Here is a 19,291-nt window from a genome sequence, read left to right on the forward strand (position 1 = left end):
GCTATGCTAAATTTTAGGTAGCAGAGAGGGAAGGAAGAGGCACAGGAGAAGAACCAGTTGCTCCACTCTCTGCTTGTCTTACTTTCTTGCTCTTTCTGTACCCTGATAGAGACCTCAGCATGTTTTTTTTTATTTTTATTTTTGTAACCTTTCCTTTTTTGCTGAAGAGCAGTCTGCTATTACCTTGCTTCTGTATTTAGTATTTTATCTCAAGGTCATTCCTGGAAAATCTCTCCTGAATATAGTTTTCTCTTAGGGCTAGAGATACATTAATGCTTGTGTTGTCCGTGAACATGTCCTTTCTGGACAACTTTAACTACTTGTGTCATTGATCCTTAAGTAACTTTTGAGGTAGATGAGTTGTGTATCAAACCTGTTTGGCCGTGGAGCCTGAGGTTCAGGGAGGTTGTATGATTCTCTTCAGGTTCAACACCACTGGCAGGAATGGGGTGAACTGCTGGTCTAGTGCCTTTTCCACTTTATCTCACTTGCAGCTTACCCAACATTCTGATACCTAACAATTTAAAACCTAAAGATGATTCTTTTTTTTAGCTTTTAATTTTGAGATAATTTCAGATTTGCAAAAGAGTTGCAAAAATTGTGCAAGAGTTTCCGTATACCCTCTGCCCAGCTTCTCCTTTTGTTAATGCCTTACATAATCACAGAACAATGATCAAAACTAAGAAGTTAATCCTGGTTGCAATATTGTTTACCAAACTACAGAGTTTGTTCAGATTGCACCAGTTATTTCACAAATGTTCTTTTTCTGTTCTAGGATCCAGTCTAGGATCCCACATTGTATTTTGTTACCATGTTTCCTTGGGATCCTTCAGTATATGACAGCTCTTCTGCCTTTCCTTGCTTTCATGACCTTGATATTTTTGAAGAGGATGTGTTATTTTATTAAATGTTCTTCTTATTTGGGTTTGTCAGATACTTCCTATATTAAATTGAGGTTATGCATTATTGGGAAGGCCCTTAGTGCATCACCTCAGGGGGGATATGATGTTGATATATAAATATACATATATATACATACATACACACATATATATACATACATATATGTGTGTGTGTGTGTGTATATATATATATATATATATAAAATTTTTTTTTTTTTTTTTGATGGAGTCTCACTCTGTTGCTCAGGCTAGAATGCAGTGGCACCAGCTTGGCTCACTGCAGCCTCTGCTTCTCAGGCTCAAGTGATCCTCCCACCTAAGTTTCCCGAGTAGCTGGGACTATAGGTGTCCGCCAACACACCTGGCTAATTTTTCTATTTTTTGTGGAGATGGGGTTTCACTGTGTTGCCCAGGCTGGCCTCCAACTCCTGAGCTCAAAGTGATCCCCCTGCCTCAGCCTCTCAAAGTGCTAGGTTGATTGCAGGCTAGATTGCAGGTGCGCTGCTGGCCTGATACTGATTTTTTTTTTTTTTTTTTTGAGACAGGATCTCGCTCTGTTGGCCTGGCTGGAGTGCAGTGGCATGATCTCAGCTGACTGCAACTTCTGCCTCCCTGGTTCAAGCCATTCTCCTGCTTCAGCCTCCCAGGTAGCTGGGATTACAGGCAGGCACCACCACGCCCGGCTAATTTTTGTATTTTAGTAGAGACAGGGTTTCACCATGTTGGCCAGGCTGGTCTCAAACTCTGACATCAAGTGATCCACCCACCTCAGCTTCCCAAAGTGCTGGATTAGAGGCGTGAGCCACTGTGTCCGGCCCTGATGTTGATACTTTTTTATTGGTGAACTTAACCTTGAGATTACTTGGTTAGGATGGTGTCTGTGAGGATTTCCTACTATAGATTTACGTTTTTCCCCCTTTGTAATTACTAAATATTTGGGGCAGATACTTTGAATCTATGCAGATACCTTGTTTCTATTAAACTTTTTTTTTTTTTTTGGAAGGCAGGGTCTGGCTTTGTTACCCATGCTGTAGTGGTGTGATGTTGGCTCATACAGCCTCAACCCCCTGGGCTTAAGTGATCCTCCCACTTCAGCCTCCTAAGTAGCTGGGACTACAGGCATGCGCAGTCACACCGTGATAATTTTTGTATTTTTTGTAGAGATGGAGTTCTTGAGCTCTTGGGTTCAAGTGACCCTCCCGCCTCAGCCTCCAAAAGTGCTGCGATATAGGCATGTGCCACTGTGCCCAGCCAAAACTCTTGCTTACTAATTTTAGCACCTAGTAGTCGATCTTGCCTATGGGAATTATTACTGTAATGTTTTAATGGTACTTTTCTAATTCACTAATTTCTTCTATGTTTTTTGTTAGAATGCTGTAAGGAAAAGCCCCTTCTTCCCCATTTTTGTAATTTCAGCTACTTATTTATATCAGCTACTTTATATATCTATATATGATGGATATTTATTTTGAGTTCTGACTCAATACTGTTAATATTTTGTAGCTTGGCTTGTTCTAGTTTTAGCCATTGGAAACTCTTCCAGATTGGCTCCTGTGCCCTTTGCATATGTCTCATTCTTGTTTTTTTTTTTAAGCATTTCTTTGCTTTCTGACATCACAAGATGCCTACCCCAGCCATGGGATTAACCACTTCCTGAGGAACCATGGTTCTTTTTATTGGAGAATGCTATCTAGAAACAAAGATTTGGATGCCACATATTTATTATTATTAGACTGTCACTGCTTCTAGTCCCACTCAATGGATAGATAGAAAATGTAAATTTGCTGGGTGTAGTACACACCTGTGGTCCCGGCTACTTGGGAGGCTGAGGTGGGAGGATCACTTGAGCTTGGGAGGTAGAGGTTGCAGTGAGCCAAGATCGTGCCACTGCACTTCAGCCTGCGTGACAGAGTGAGACCCTGTCTCAAAAAAAAAAAAAAAATGTATGGCTGGGCACCGTGGCTCACACCTGTAATCCCAGTACTTTGGGAGGCCGAGGCAGGCGGATCACCTGAGGTCGGGAGTTGGAGACCAGCCTGACCAACATGGAGAAACCCCATCTCTACTAAAAATACAAAATTAGCCGGGTGTGGTGGCACATGCCTGTAATCCCAGCTACTCGGGAGGCTGAGGCAGGAGAATCGCTTGAACCCATGAGGCGGAGGTTGCGGTGAGCCGAGATCGTGCCATTGCACTCCAGCCTGGGCAACAAGAGCGAAACTCCATCTCAAAAAAAAAAAAAAAGAAAATGTATATAGACAGCTGTTCCTCAGTATCTGTGAGGGATTGGTTGCAAGACCCCCTGTGGATACCAAAGTCCACAGATGCTCAAGTCCCCTATATAAAATGGCATAGTGTTTGCATATAACCTGTGCACATCCTCCTGGATACTTTGTTTTGGGTTTTGAGACAGGGTCTCATTCTGTTGCCCAGGCTAGGGTGCAGCTGTGCATAGCTCACTGCAGCTATGAAGTCTTAGGCTCAAGCAATCCTCCCACCTCAGCCTCTCAGGTAGCTGGGACTACAGGTGTGAGCCACCACACCTGATCTCCCAGATACTTTAAATCATCTCTGGATTATCTGTAATACCTAATACAGTGTAAATGCTATGTAAATTATTGTGCTATTTTTTTTTATTATTTTTAAAAATAAATTCTGTCCATTGTTGGTTGACTCCATGGATGCAGAAACCAAAGATATAGAGGGCTGACTGTATAGTTACTCATGCAAATACACACATTTATATGTATTTCTGTGCATATCTGTTTGTGTGTGTCACTATGACTGTGAGTCTATATTGGTAACAGTTCAGCTCCAGAGGCCTCATTCTTGTCTTCCCTCTTATTTATAATGCCTTTCTCTGACAGAAGCCTAACTCTCAGTAGCTATGATATATGTGTGTACTTGTTCAATCCTAATATACAAGTAGCTTCAGAACCGTTGGCCTCCTGTGGATTCCAGGCTACGCCCTACAAAAAACAAATTTACCACCTAAAATACAGTGCTTGTATACAGTTCTTTTAGTCTTTAGCTTTTCTGTATCGTGTCATAACTTTTTTTTCAAAGATATTTAGGTCCTTAGATTTAAAATTACATTAGTTCTTTTCTTTCCCATTCCCTTCGCTGTGATTTTGTGCTTCGTTGGTGTAACAGTTAGGTTCATCTGTTATGGTCTACATTCTGTCCTCCCCCACATATCCTGGTTAATTTGTAAATTTACATACATTAAAATTCAGTCTTTCTGGCATACAGTTCTGTGGGTTTCAACAAATGTCATGTATCCGCCACCACAATACTATACAGAACATTTCAGTCACCCCCAAGATTCCCCTGTGCTGGCCCTTTATAGGTAACCACCTCCCTTCTCCGCAGCTCCTGGCTACCACTGATCTGATCTGATCTGTTCTCTGCCCTTTTAGTTTTTGCTTTTCCAGAGTCATGTAAACGGGATCACAGTTCGACCTCTTGCTTCGCAAAGTGCAGTTAAGTTTCACTCATCTTGTGTGAATCAGCACTTCCTTCTTTTTTATTGCTGAGCAGTAGTAGTCCACTGTGTGGATATACCACTGTTTATTCATTTGCGCATTTGGGTTATTTCTAATTTAGGGTGATTAGACTCTTGTAAACATTTGGGTACAGATTTTTGTGTGAGCGTAAGCTTTTATTCTCTAGAGTGTTACATGCTGTATTAGTCTGTTTTCATGCTGCTGATAAAGATATACCCGAGACTGGGCATTTTACAAAAGAAAGAGGTTTATTGGACTTACAGTTCCACGTGGCTGGGGAGGCCTCACAATCATGGCAAAAGGTAAAAGGCACATCTCATATGGTGGCAGACGAGAGCTTGTGCAGGGAAACTCCCCCTTACAAAACCATCAGATCTCATGAGACTTATTCAGTACTATAAGAACAGCACAGGAAAGTCTTGCCCCCATGATTCAATTACCTCCCACTGGGTCCCTCCCATGATACGTGGGAATTCAAGATGAGATTTGGGTGGGGACACAGCCAAACCGTATATGCCTAGGGACATGATTGCTGGGTGTGTAATAGAGAATTTGTCTGGCCTTTGTCCTGGTTCCTGGGAAGTGCCCTCTAAATCCTTGGCATTCCTCAAGTGATAGGAGTTATTTATGGTGGGCCTTGCTAGTGTATGCTAATGAGATGACTCAGGATCGGGGCTGGCTATACCAGAAATGCTGTGGGTGTCATTAGAGAGTTGGAGCTCTGAACCATGTGATAGCCCAGTTCAACTCATTGCCAATTATTGTTACGCCTACATACGGAAGTTCCAGTAAAAAATCTGGACACTTGCCGGGCACAGTGGCTCACGCCTGTAATCCCAGCACTTTGGGAGGCCGAGGAAGGCAGATTACCTGAGGTCAGGAGTTCGAGACCAGCCTGACCAACATGGAGAAACCCTGTCTTTACTAAAAATACAAAATTAGCCAGGCATGGTGGCGCATGCCTGTAATCCCAACTACTTGGGAGACTGAGGCAGAAGAATCACTTGAACCCGGGAGGTGGAGGTTGCCGTGAACCGAGATTGTGCCATCGCACTCCAGCCTGGGCAAAAAGAGTGAAACTCTGTCTCAAAACTGGACACTAAAGCTTGAGTGAGTTTCCCTGGTTGACAGTACTCTGTATTTATATATATATTTTATATATATATATATATAAGTGTGCCTGGAGAGTAAGTTGTCTTGAAGTCAAGGGGCCTTCACATTTGGGACTCTCCCAGGCCTCACCCTATATATCTCTCCCTTTAGCTGGCTTCTTTGTAACCTTTTGTCTTAATGAAACTCTGATCATAAGTGCATTTCTGAGTTCTGTGAGTTGTTCTAGTCAATTATTAAACATGAGTAGGATAGCACATATGCCCAAATTTGTAATCAGCTGGTCAGAAGTGAGGGTGGCCTCAGGATCTTGGAACTTGGAGCTTGTGTCTGGAATGAGGGCAGTCTTGTGGGAGACTTTGCCCATAACCTGTACAGTTTGACCTAACTCCAGGTAGTTGGTGTCAGCACTCATTGCACTGAGTCACATGGTAAGTACAGTCTTTACTGAGACGCTGCCGAACCTCCACAGTGACACACCATTCTGCATTCCCATCAGTAGCACATGAGAGTTCCAGTTGCATCTCACAAATATTTGGCACTGCCAGAAGTTTTTTAGCCATTCTTTTTGGTTTTTCTTCTAACCAACTGAGCTAACCAGCCATTTTTTAGCCATTCTAATAGATGTGTAATGGTATTTGTTTTGCTAATATTTTGCCAGAACTTTTCCATCTATATTCAGAGCGATACTGGTCTGAAATTTTCTGTCTTCATCTGATTTGGTGTCAGAGTAATGCTGACCTCATAAAATGAGTGTTCTATTTTCTGGAAAAGAGGGTGTAGAATTGGTGTTATTTATTTATTATTACTATTTTTTTCTTATCTCGGCTCACTGGAACCTCCACCTCCCAGGATCAAGCGATTCTCCTGTCTCAGCCTTCCGAGTAGCTGGGATTACAGGCACCTGCCACCAGGCGCAGCTAACTTTTATAAATTTTTAGTAAAGACAAGATTTTACCATGTTGGCCAGGCTGGTCTTGAACTCCTGACCTCATGTGATCCACCCACCTTCGCCTCCCAAATTGCTGGGATTACAGGCATGAGCCACCCTGCCTGGCCTTATTCTTTAACTGTTTAGTAGACTTCACCAGTGTAACCAACTAGGAGGAAACTTTTTTCTTTCTTTTTTTTTTTTTTTTTTGAGACAGAGTTTCGCTCTTGTTGCCCAGGCTAGAGTGCAATACCGCGATCTCAGCTCACTGCAACCTCTGCCTCCTGGGTTTAAGTGATTCTTCTGCCTCAGCCTCCTGAGTAGCTGGGATTACAGGCGTGCGCCACCACACCCAGTTCATTTTTTTTATTTTTAGTAGAAATGGGGTTTCACCGTGTTAGCCAGGCTGGTCTTGAACTCCTGACCTGGTGATCTGCCTACCTCAGCCTCCCATAGTGCTGGGTTTACAGCTGTGAGCCACCGCGCTTGGCCAAGAAACTTCTTTTTCTTAGGTGTGGTGTGGTTGGTATTTACCTTGCTTGGTGTGCTCTGATTTTTTTTTTTTCTTTTTTTTTTTTTTTTTTTTTTTTTTTTTTTTTTTTTTTGAGACGGAGTTTCGCTCTGTTGCCCAGGCTGGAGTGCAGTGGCATGATCTCGACTCACTGCAACCTCTGCCTCCCGGGTTCAAGTGATTCTCCTGCCTCACCCTCCTGAGTAGCTGGGATTACAGGCGTGCAACACCACACCCAGCTAATTTTTGTATGTTTAGTAGAGACAGGGTTTCACCAGGTTGGTTAGGCTGGTCTTGAACTCCTGACCTTGTGATCCACCTGCTTCGGCCTCCCAAAGTGCTGGGATTACAGGCATGAGCCACTGGGCCCAGCCTTGATTTTTTTTTTTTTTTTTCTTTTGAGACAGAGTCCTGCTCTGTCACCTGGGCTGGAGTGCAGTGGCTCGATCTCAGCTCACTGCGACCTCCACCTCCAGGGTTCACACAATTCTTGTGTCTCAGCCTCCCTAGTAGCTGGGATTACAGGCGTGCACCACCATGCTTAGCTAATTTTTGTATTTTTAGTAGAGATAGGGTTTCTCCATGTTTTCCAGGCTGGTTTCAAGCTCCTGGCCTCAAGTGATCCGCTTGTCTTGGCCTCCTAAAGTGCTGGGATTACAGGTGTGAGCTACCATGCCTAGCCTTTTTTTTTTTTTTTTTTTGAGACAAGGTCTTGCTCTGTCACCCAGGCTGGAGAGCAGTGGCATGATCACAGCTTACTGCAGCCTCAACCCTCCTGGGCTCAAGCAATCCTCCCATCTCAGCCTCCTGAGTAGCTGGGACTACAAGCCACACACCATGTCCAGCTAATTTTTTTTTTTCAGAGGGGGTCTCACTGCATTGCCCAGGCTGGTCTTGAACTCCTAAGTTTAAGCTATCCTCCCACCTCAGCCAACCAAAGTGCTGGAGTTACAGGTGTGACCCACCTCGCCTAGCTTTGCTTGGTGTTCTCTGAGTTTCTTGTATCTGTGGTTTTGTGTCTGTCATTAGTTTTGGAAAACTCTAAGCCATTATTTCTTCAAATATTTCTTCTGCCCATTATCTTTTTCTTCTCCTTCTAGGATTCTAGTTGTGCATATTTTACACAGATACTGTCCCACAGCTTTTGTATATTACGTTCTGGGTTGATTTTGTTTTCCCTTCATTTTTTTCTGTTGTGTTTCAGTTAAGGTAATTTTTGTTAACTTATCTTCAAGTTTTACTGATTTTCTTTTCAGCAGTTTAGAGCCTACTGATTAGCCAACTGAAGGCATTCATCATCTCTGTTACGGCATTTTTCATGTCTTACATTTCTATTAATATTTAATTATAGGTTCCATCGCTTTGCTGTAATCACCCATATGATCTTGCATAGTATCCACCATTTTTCTTGACATATTAACCATCATTTATTTTTATTTTTTATTTTTTTGAGAGAGTCTCGCTCTGTCACCCAGGCTGGAGTGCAGTGGTGCAATCTCAGCTCACTGCAACCTCCACCTCCCGGGTTCAAGCGACTCTTCTGCCTCAGCCTCCTGAGTAGCTGGGACTACAGGCGTGCACCACCACGCCTGGCTGATTTTTGTATTTTTAGTAGAGACGGGGTTTCGCCATGTTGACCAGGCTGATATCGAACTCATGACCTCGGGCAATCCTCCCACCTTGGCCTCCCAAGACAATAATTATTTAAAATTCTCTCTCACTTCCAAAATCTCTGTTATCTGAGTCTGGTTCTGATGAATGTTTCATGTCTTCAGAATGTTTTCTTCTTGGCTTTTCATATGACTCTGTATATTTTGTTAATAGCAACACATCTCGCATAGGACAAGATACTTTGAATAGTTTTTACACCTGAAAGTAAGGAGGCCTTTCCTGCTGCTAAGACCTTTGTTGGCAGAGGCTGAATTAATGTATTATGGCTGGTGGAAAAGTAATTGTGGTTTTCACATTTTCTAATGGCAAGAACCAAAATTACTTTTATGCCAATCTACTAGTAGTTAGGAGTTATGCTTGGTTCAAGATTGGATTTGCTATGATTATCCTTAGTGGTCTCGAGTTCCTGTGATGATACATTGTATTTCTGATTGGTGTTGGATACCAGAGCACTGTGTTTCTGACCCTGAGTTTCCAGGCTCAGAAGCTTTGTGCTGGGTCTCCGAGAGGGTCTCTCTCTGTGCTTCCATTGCTCTGCTGTCCTCCTCCTGGAAATACTCTGCTGTTTCTTGAAGTGTAACCAGGGCTGGGGAGGGGCTGGCATTCTTGGATTAGGTTGCAGTTTTAGGCACTGTGTCCCTAGGTTTGGGAGGTTCTCCGTTTACTTGCCCCCTCCCAGCTAATTGTGGGCCCAGTGATATTTCTGCCCCCTCCTCCGGGATGGGGCTTTTCTTCCATAGTCCCTTCCCTCTGCCGCAGTGACTTTTCACCAGTGTCCAGACGGCAACGGTATTTGTGCCCCTTTTCCCTCATAGGATGCTTTTGTTCTGTGAGATGAGAGAAAGGGTATGGTAAGTTCCTTTACCCATGCCCAAGGCCGCTGTATACTCCCCTGGGTGTGCGTCACAGCTGACACTTCTTAGGGCTTTTTACAGTATTTTCTGAGCCCCTGGTAGAGACTGTAAAGAAAAAGCCTGCAAGATAGGGCGGGCGACTCCCCTAGTTTCTGCAAGCCCCCGGATCTTAACACTCCTGCAGCCCATATTCTACCTTCACCAATCATCACTTTTAGGTAGCCTATTCTTTCCAGTGTCTGTTTACAATGACCCTACGAAACTAGTGCTAATGTCGTCTCTCCCCTTGCAGGCAACTGCCCCTCTCCATTTGGGGCCATTTGGTTACTCTGCAACCTCAGTTTTCCAATGGATTCGAAAAAATGTCCTAATTTATAGTTCATCTGGCTCGTTTGCATTCTAAGAGTACAAGAAATGCTCCTTCTACCCCTGCATCCCACAGTGGAAGTGCTGTGATTTTAAAAAAATATATATGTAAAATACACATTTTATTGAATGTAAAACATGAGTGTAATTAATCCTAAAACCAGAATTCAGAAAATGAGCCATTTTTAATTTTTTTATCCAATTTTTTTAATGTTTAACTTATAAAGGTGATAAGATTAGAAAAATTTGGGAAATAGAAAACCCCAAGAGCTATTTTCTTTTTTGCATATTCATTTGAATTTTTATGTGGTAATATTTTTAGATTTCTCCTCATTCTACCTCTCATTCTCACATTTACCAATACATGCCTTCATAGTCTAGATTTGTAGAAGTTTTAGAACTCTGCTTAGGGATGCTGAAGAGCAAATGATAAGATTAGCCACAGTGTAGTTTGGGACATCAATAGTACGGGCTGCTCTCTTTCTAAAATCCTTTTCTCTGGCTGGCATGTTGACCGGGAGTCTCCCTTCCATTCCTGCTCTGCAGACCCTGCTGGCCAGAGTCCTTGCCCGAGACCTTCAGGTCAGTCAGTGTCTCCTGGTGTGTATTTGGGAAAGGCTGCTGCATAGGCTCACCTCCCACTGGGTTTCATTTGACCTAGTGAGCCCGTAGCAACTCGATTTGGCTTAATTGGCCACCCCTAATCCTGTAGCTGTCATACTACTCAATGTAATGACTAGCAGGGACAACTTTTTCATCATCTTTAGTTAAACTCCAGTTACTTATTTGGAAAATGGTTTCTCCAAATGTGTATCATTCTTGACAGTTTTTCACATTTGTTTCCCTGGTCCTAAAGCAAGATTATAAAAATCAAATAGAACCTGTGTGTGAGGGCCCTTGTTTGCACAATGAGGAGAGGACACACTTCATCTGGAGGTTGCGTGACTGGGGCAGCATCCTACAGCTCAGCATAAGAGGCAGGCCCAACCAACTACCCAGGGAAGAGCGCTTCTTACTAAACATATTCAACAGTTGGGGCTCTCAGAAGAGAATGTGACTTGTTTGAAATGTAAATAAGGGATCTTCCATAAGGTTATTCCTAGGCCAAGCAAAAGGAGGTTCCCTAAAGCACAACAGAAAAAGTGTTCTTTACTAATTGCTGTTAGATGACAGATGGGGCTGGGCGTGGTGGCTCACACCTGTAAATCCCAGCACTTGGGGAGGCCGAGGCAGGCAGATCACTTGAGGTCAGGTGTTCAAGACCAGTCTGGCCAACATGGCAAAACCCCGTCTCTACTAAAAATACAAAAGCCAGGCGTGGTGGCACACGCCTGTAATCCCAACATCCTGGGAGGCTGAGACACGAGAATTGCTTGAACCTGGGAGGCAGAGGTTGTGGTGAGCCAAGATCATGTCACTGCACTCCAGCCTGGGTGACAGAATGAAACTCCATCATCTCAAAAGAAGGAAAGGAAAGGAAATGATGCACACTGACAGCAACAGGGGGCGGGTGTGGGGGGAATGCTCAGTTATGCAGCTTGTCAGTACAGACAGTTGTTTCTGATAATTTGGTAACTTGGGTAAATTTCTATGATGTTCAAATGATTCTACTGTACCTGGTGGTTCCCTTCTGTCTTGCTGTGTGCTGCTCCTTCAGAAAGAGGTGTACCTTTTGATATAAGTAATACTATATTTTAGGGAATTTTTTCAAGTGTAACACTTATTAATCAAAATGTTCCTTTTCTGTCATTCCCTGCTTTAGTAAACCCCTTCAAATATGTCCTTCTTTCAAAACTTTACCTTTTTTTTTCTCAGTTGTTCATTTGGTTCTATATAAAGTCATGCCAAGGACTGAATGAATTTAGGGAATTAGGAGTTGAAGATTTTTGAAACTATGTAAAATTAATTGTCAAGGCCTTCCTTACTGGTAGGCAGGAGAACAGTGCAGTGTATTGACAAGGTTGACTCGTTTGGAAGGTCAGTTCCCTCCCTTCAGATGCAGGTGTCGTAAGTGACTTCCCTCCCCCACATTGTCCTTTTTGTCTCTATCTCCTTTTACTCACTTATCAGCAATTCTTGGGAGGCTTTACACCACAGCTCACCTGATGATTTCCTTACTTTCTTCTAGCTTGAAACTCAAAGAGGCTAAGCAAGAGGGGAAAGCTTGGTTAGATGCAGAGTTCTAAGAATGAAGTAGTAGGGAGATTTGATGACCCACCGCTAAGTCCTTGGCAGGTCCGGTTCCTCTTTTCTTTTAGGATTCTAACACCGCTTCCTCTCCTCGCAGTTCAGCTAATGAAGAGAACATGTATAAGGCTAAATACCTCTCTTCTGGGGTAAAATAATGTTACAGCAGCATTTAGCAAATCTTTTTAAATGTTCCAAGCTTCCAAGCTTAAGAAAACGTCCATCTCAGGATTTTATTTTCCAGTTCTGAAGAAATCTGCACAAATTTAAACACTAAATAACTTACCTTTCTTTTAAATAAAAAGACAAATGACTAGTGGTTTTTAAATTGCCGGGTTTTATTAAGATAATTGGCAAAATTTCAACATACTCCTTACCTGAATGAACAGTTTTAATAAAATATGAAGGATCACTCATGACTACAACTGAACTCAAAAGTGAGATGTAGAGCAGATTTGTAAATTGGTAAATTTATTTGGTAAGAAATAATTCACTTCATTCGCTTCACTCCATAGAGAATTCTTTGCAGATAAATGTTATGAACAAGAGAACAAAGCCTGTCTCTCACCAAAGAGCACCTAGAGTAAGAGTTTACAATGATGTATCTGGATTATCTAATTCATCAAAGTTTATTTCCTTTTCAAAAACAACTGCTGTGTCAGTCTGGAGTTCCCTGTCCTATTTCATGTTTTCTAATTAGTACAATAAATAGTCTTCAAAACAGAAGATAAAATGCTGCTTTAAGAAGTAACAGTTATTTTTCAACACCATACCATTTGTCTGGAAAATCATTGTGTTATAATACTGGCGGTATCTTACTTTGTTTTGCAAGAGACATTTAAGCTATTTGCAGATCAGAATAGAAGAGTGGGCATTTGTCCTCTAACATCACGTGATTTTCAGAGGTGAAAAAAATTTCTTTTGCTAACTTACGATTCAAAGAAAAATGGTCTCAAATTAAAGTGTGGACAAAACTGTAGTATTCCCTTTTATAGCCTTGCTTAGGTAAGAATGTTCACTGAGTGAATAAATTAGGTTTAAAAATTAAAACAATAATTTAGATCATTTTCCCACAAAGCCTTATCAAGGATTTGATGGGGAAGGAAGTACTTGAACCACAGCAGTTTTATCTGTAAACACTGAACTTGGCCATGCATCATTTTCATCTGCCCACTGGATGTTGCACTTCTCACTGGCACAGTGTTTCAACAGTGGAGTGTGGTTGTCATGAAAATGCAGTATTGACACTATACCACTATAAATGTGGTCAAAATTAGACTCAGTGTTGACATTGACATTGTTGCCATTGTCCTTGGAAAAGGTGTTACTTTCAAGGAGCCTCCTAAATGCAACAGTAACTTTAATCATAATAATTCAAGGACAATGGATGGCACTTCTAGGTAAAGAAAAGGTATATACATATGTGTTTCTACCCATCCTCTTTAGTACAGACCTAAATGGGATTAATAGCCCCAGTGTGTGTTGCTATAATGTTGCCTAACCTCATATCCCTCAAAAGTACACATCTAGAAAGTGAACAAAGGAAACCTTTAAATTAGGGACTGACTCCCTTTGAAACTCACAGTGAACGTACAAGGAGTTTGTAATGACTTCAGTTGGTGACCTGAAGTTTGTTTCCCTAACCAATACTACACTCTTGTTTGGATTTATTTTACTATTTCCTATTCTAACAAAACTTGTTTAGCAGGCAAACAGATTGATGCAGACCATGTTAAATTGAAAAAGGGATACTGCCACTCTTTAAGGATTGAGTGTAGAACTTTCACCACCACTAAATTACACAATGAATAAAAATACAAAACACATAATTCACAGACTATACCTCAGCATTAACAGTTTATAGCTATTATATAGATACTTTTATATCTGTCTAATATTTTTACAATCACCAGATACACCATCATTAAATACGAGTTACAGAAATATGTAGATACCATTAGTTAGAGGGTTACTTATTGCTTACGTCAGCAAGCAGCAAATAAGGGCACAGGATTTGAACTGAAGGGAACTACTTCCTATCACCAGTGGCGTTACGAGAGAACACTGCATTTCACAAAGCACTGCTTTTTTATCTAGTTTTTATAGAACCAAGAGCAGCATATATCAGACCAATAACCACTATTTTAGTCACTATTTTAGTATGTATTATAGAATTTTAAAGGATTTACCTTACAAATGGTACCTAACTATAAATACGCATGTTGTGAACAAATGAATAGTTGCTATTTTTCACAATATTGGTTTATAACGACCACACTAGAACTACTTTGCTTTATTTTGCAGAGAGCTAATGGCATGAGAAATGAGTTAACACTGCTGTGTAGTCGGACCTACAAAATCCAGACCCTTAAAGATGGGTCTGTGTTTGTCCCAGTTTTATCCAGCCGTTTTTTTCCCCACTGAGAAAGCCTAGCATGTGTAGTAACTTTTTCCTTTTACCTTCTTTATTCTGATCAAAAACATTACCAATAGGCAACAATAGAAATTTTAAAAAGCTTTTTTTACTTCGCTAAGCACTTTGGACTATAATGTGTACCAATAGTCTGCTGCCTCTGTTTTCTTGTTTTCTTAGATAATTGGATTTGAAACTGACACTGCACCTGATGGGTTAACAAGATCTAGGCTTCAGGAAGTGACAGATATGAGTGAGGACCACGTGTGGGGCAAAGCCTCAGAATGATGAAAAGGTTCCAGCGCTATAGTTGGGGCCATGTTGACTCCTTTTCAACCATTTGTCACAGACGTGAGAAGAAGAAATGACTTCAAAATCAAGAGAAAACAAATACTGAAAGTCTCTACTTACATCCAAATTTTTAAAAATAAAATCTGTAGATTAACAATCTGATCATTGCTAAAGTGAAGCTGTTTTTATTTGTCTATTTGATATAGCTATACTGGTACCCAAAATATGCCAGTCATCTGTGTCTTTAAAATTCAGAGATTTTAGTCCTCTGTTATGGGCCTGGGGAACGTGTACTATCCTATAAACACATGATTAGGCGGGGGACACTTCTTAGCGAGAGCACTCACCCTTGTGAGTGAGCACTCCAGAGGGGCCACCCATAGGCATTGGCCAGGCTGGTCTGCGGTTGACTAGGGGAGGGTAACACCAAGACATTCATGACTCTTAGAGAATCAGAGGCTGCTTCACTGAATGAATGAATCTGATAGTTTGTTGTCTTTAGTTGACAACATGCTTCTAACTTGAAACTGCAGAAACAGCAAAAAGCAGACAGTTTCAAAATATCAAATTTAACTAAATATTGAAATGAAAAGCACATGTCCTGTCTCTGCAGTCTGAAGCTACATGTAAGCAGGACACTAATGTGTCTTCCAATTACAACTAAACAGACCTGGCTGTCAGTAATCTGCATTCTCAGTGGCCTCTGGGCTCACTTTAGGCAATACTTTCAGCCTCCTTCATTCCAATTACTTCACTCCCTTGGGGGAAATAATTTTAGAGACGATAAAAGTAGCATTTTTCATTCTCTAAAATCACTTTGTATTTTATAGTAGTACATGCCTTTGCTGTCTGAACTAAAAAAAGACAAAATATAGAAATGCTTTTCATTTTCTTTGTAAATGGCATTTTGACTCTGTAGTGTATTTGTACCTGACATCATCTCCATTAAAGCAGTTTTATTCCTGAGATGAGGGTACAGTGGAAAACACATTAGCATCATAGATTAAAACCAGTTGACAGCGGTCTCCTAAAATGCTAAATAATAAAAATTCCACCAAAAGCACCATAACAGGTTATGAAACTCCCAAATAACTACAGCCCTAGGAAATATTTTTTAATTAAAAAAAAGTTCACAATATTTTATGTTACAGGAAAAAATCCGTAAATCTTTCTGACTATAAACCGCCTCACAAGTCTGAGAATATGACACTTTTACACTGATTTACCACTTTCATTGTTATTAGTTAAAATCCATATGGCTTTTAGTCTTTTACCTACCCAAAAAGGTGAGGGGGCAGGGGGTTCCTTCATAGCGCCCAGGATTTTGAGGGACATTTCCCAACCAAATGTAATTCAGCATTAAATTTTCCACAGATAAATTAGGCACATCAGACCAGATTTCAACCTCATTGAGATTTCAACACTGTATATCCTGACTGAAATAACTAACTTGAAAGCTTCCACTAGTGACTGAAGGGATGGTGGGAAGGGGGTTGTGTATCTAGTGACATGAAGGATGGTGGGAAGGGGGTTGTGTATCGGTGTCGAGACACATCACAGGGACCAGCTGTGTAATTTTGCAAGTGAAACTGCCAATACTTCTTTTTAGATTGAAAACACTGTACTTTGAGTTTCCTAGAGATCTATTTACATTTAAGAATTGAGCCATCCATGGATTCATAATGAAGCACATATGTTTTAGAAATGTCTACCTTGTTTCTACTCTGATAGTGGTATTTTTATTGGGGGAGAGCTAGCTAACCTACTTGAAAGAAAAATTATTCTATTTTATAGCTCCAAGGAAGATCTGGGCATGGAATATCATGAGTCTTTCTGAGCTTCCTCATGTTTTCACTGTACCCTTTCCAACTATTTTGCCTCCATGGCAGAGAACTTCTTATCCTATTTCTCTTCCCACTTCCAGTAAGTGAGGACAGGCTAGTGCCTGTTTTGTGGGAAGGCTCTTGAGCAGAGAGAAATGAATAAAACTTTGGATTAAACCTGAATCTGTGCCACTTCTTTGAGTAGTGGTGGCGCAAATGAGACAATCTAGAAACTCTGTTTCCCGGGGATTTGAACTGTTCATTTTCCAACCCTGAACAGACAGGAGACAAGCTCTCCATTATGTGTATCTGCTCCCCTGTTGAACCCAAATTGAAAGCAGTGGGAAACTCTCCAGCACCACTCCATTCAGGCAATGATGACTGAACTGATTTTTTCTCCATCATTAACTCATTAATAAGATTTGCTTTCTTTGGTGCACCTGGACCAAACATCTCAACTGGTAGCAAAAACTGGGCACTGTGAGGTTTGCTTGCTTCTATTTGTGTGAGATCTAGGTAGCCTGGGTCTTCCAGCACGTTGATTTGGGACCCTGGGCTCAGGCTAGTTCTATCAGTGAATGAATCCACACGCCCATCATAGCCTAGGTCGGCTGGTGCTGAGCACTGGTGCTGAGGCCAAGGGCGTTTGCACTCTCCATGATTCTCCTTATCATCCCCACCATCTTCTTGCCCTCCTTGAAAAGAGTTCTCTGTCCAATCTGATTCCTCACTAACATTTACAGCTTTGTTCATGTCCCTCAGGAATACCACAATAACCGTGATGTTATCACTTGACCCAGCATCACGAGCTGATGCCACTAATTTGTGGGCAACCATGCTGCTGTCTCCGTTATTCTCTTTCAGGTGGTCGGACACAACTTTCACTGCCTCATCAGGGTTCACGGTGTCATAGAAGCCATCACAGGCCAGAATGAGGTAGTCTTCGGTCCCATCCAGAATAGTGGAGGCAGAATCTGCATCCCCACAGATATATGGCTTATGTTCAGCATCTCCTGCGGGAAGCAGAGTGTAGGGGCATCATTAGCCTTTGTTTTACCTTGCATGCTAAGAACGTTTATGACCAATGCCATGACTCTGATCACAACTTACTGACTTGACTGGAAAGAATTTATAAAATAGTTTTTGACAAAATACTTAAATTCTCTGGTAATCAGATCTGCTTACTCCTTACTCCCAGTTAAATAATTGCTAGTTACTGGGCATAAGTCCTTACCTAGCTTAGACTCTGAATCTGCACCTCTGGCTATGATTTAGGCTTAGCTGAGTGTAACAACAATGTCAGATCTAAGTTTGTTGCTGTACTGAAAAATTCAGTACACTGTGTAGGAAGACATGGTTGATTCAGTAGATCTGTTCTTTTGCAGGTGGTTTTGATTTAATTGAAATTTGACAACAAGTCCACATTGAAAGAAGCAAACCAAAGCTCTGATCATTCTCTTCATTAAATAATTTTTGTTCTATTCTTGTTTAGAAATCAATAAATAGCTTTATGCTGCGAGCACGAAGGAAGGTTTGAGTTACGCAAGATTTTATAAATCAAGTCTAACTCCCTTAAGCCAGGAAGAGTTACGTGGCTGACCCAAGGCCTCACACATGGGAGCTGAATGCAGTTTTCTTGATTCCCAACCCACTTGGCTTTCTGTTTTTTAACGGTGCTTTACCTGTAACTTCTAGAGAACAGACAAAATGTATGGCCATTTTTCTCTTATATTTAGAGACTGCCATATTCTTCATATGGCTCTGATCATCGCCCCACTTCTGTCTTTATTGTTATTGTGCATTTCCCCACTTATTAACAACTATGAGAACCCAAGGTCTTTCTGGGCCTTTCTCTCTTCCTTTTCTTGCTTAGCTCGTCCTCTCACAGAATGACATCTGAGCTGGTCCTGAAGGGTAAGTTAGTTATCACCAGGCAGAGAAGTTGCCTCAATTGAGGGAACAGGATAAGCAAAGGCAGAGGCAACTGTTAGGGAGTAATGTGCAGTTGGAGACTAGGGTGCTTGGGGTAGGAGCGAGACTGCAGACCTCGGGCCCACAATAAACTAGGTTTCTATCACCAGACTACTGAGATAATTGATCATTTAGGACTTTCAGATCCAGAGCACTTCCAAATCCATTCATTGTTTACATTGATTACATTCCTTTAGGTACCTTGTGAGAGCGCAGCAAAAGGGTCCTTAGCCTATGAGGTAACCAAATAGCTTATGACTACAACAAGGGACTCTCATTCACTTTTTTTTTTTTTTTTTTTTTTTGGTCACCCAGGCTGGAGTGCAGTGGCGTGATCAGGGCTCACTGCAGCCTCGATCTCCCAGGCTTGGGTGATCCACCTACCTCAGCCTCCCAAGTAGCTGGGACTACAGGCGCACACCACCACGCCCAGCTAATTTTTCTTCTTTTTTTTTTTTTTTGTAGAGATAGGATCACACTATGTTGCCCAGGCTGGTCTTGAACTCCTGGCCTCAAACAATCCATCCGCCCACCTTGGCCTCCCAAAGTCCAAAGTGCTGAGATTACAGGCATGAGCCACCACACCCGGCTCTAATTCACTTCTTTTGTTTTCTTTTTTTTTTTTTTTTGAGACAAGAGTCTTGCACTGTTGCCCAGGCTGGAGTGCAGTGGCACAATCTTGGCTCACTGCAGCCTCTGCCTCCCAGGTTCCAGCAATTCTCCTGCCTCAGCCTCTGGAGTAGCTGGGATTACAG

The 19,291-nt window shown here is 41.7% G+C and overlaps 2 protein-coding genes across 7 annotated transcripts in view; one reads left to right on the plus strand and one right to left on the minus strand.

The window, feature by feature from the left end:
• Nucleotides 1–14,904, plus strand: part of TRIM37 (tripartite motif containing 37) — a 123,432-nt gene extending 108,528 nt beyond the window's left edge. For all 6 annotated transcript variants that reach the window (XM_024234306.3, XM_024234307.3, XM_063717949.1 and 3 more), the window contains one exon: nt 14,632–14,904. In XM_024234306.3, coding sequence (XP_024090074.1) covers nt 14,632–14,635 — 4 coding nt within the window. In that variant the 3' untranslated portion in view covers nt 14,636–14,904. The remainder of the gene's footprint in view (nt 1–14,631) is intronic.
• Nucleotides 14,905–15,010: 106 nt separating this feature from the next.
• The window catches only part of PPM1E (protein phosphatase, Mg2+/Mn2+ dependent 1E), a 224,028-nt gene continuing 219,747 nt past the window's right edge, over nt 15,011–19,291 (minus strand). Inside the window, exon 7 of the mRNA XM_024235421.3 lies at nt 15,011–17,578. Within this exon, the coding sequence (XP_024091189.3) occupies nt 16,521–17,578 (1,058 nt within the window). The 3' untranslated portion in view covers nt 15,011–16,520. The remainder of the gene's footprint in view (nt 17,579–19,291) is intronic.

Source organism: Pongo abelii, chromosome 19, assembly GCF_028885655.2.
Source record: "Pongo abelii isolate AG06213 chromosome 19, NHGRI_mPonAbe1-v2.0_pri, whole genome shotgun sequence".
NCBI classification, from domain to species: Eukaryota; Metazoa; Chordata; class Mammalia; order Primates; family Hominidae; genus Pongo; species Pongo abelii.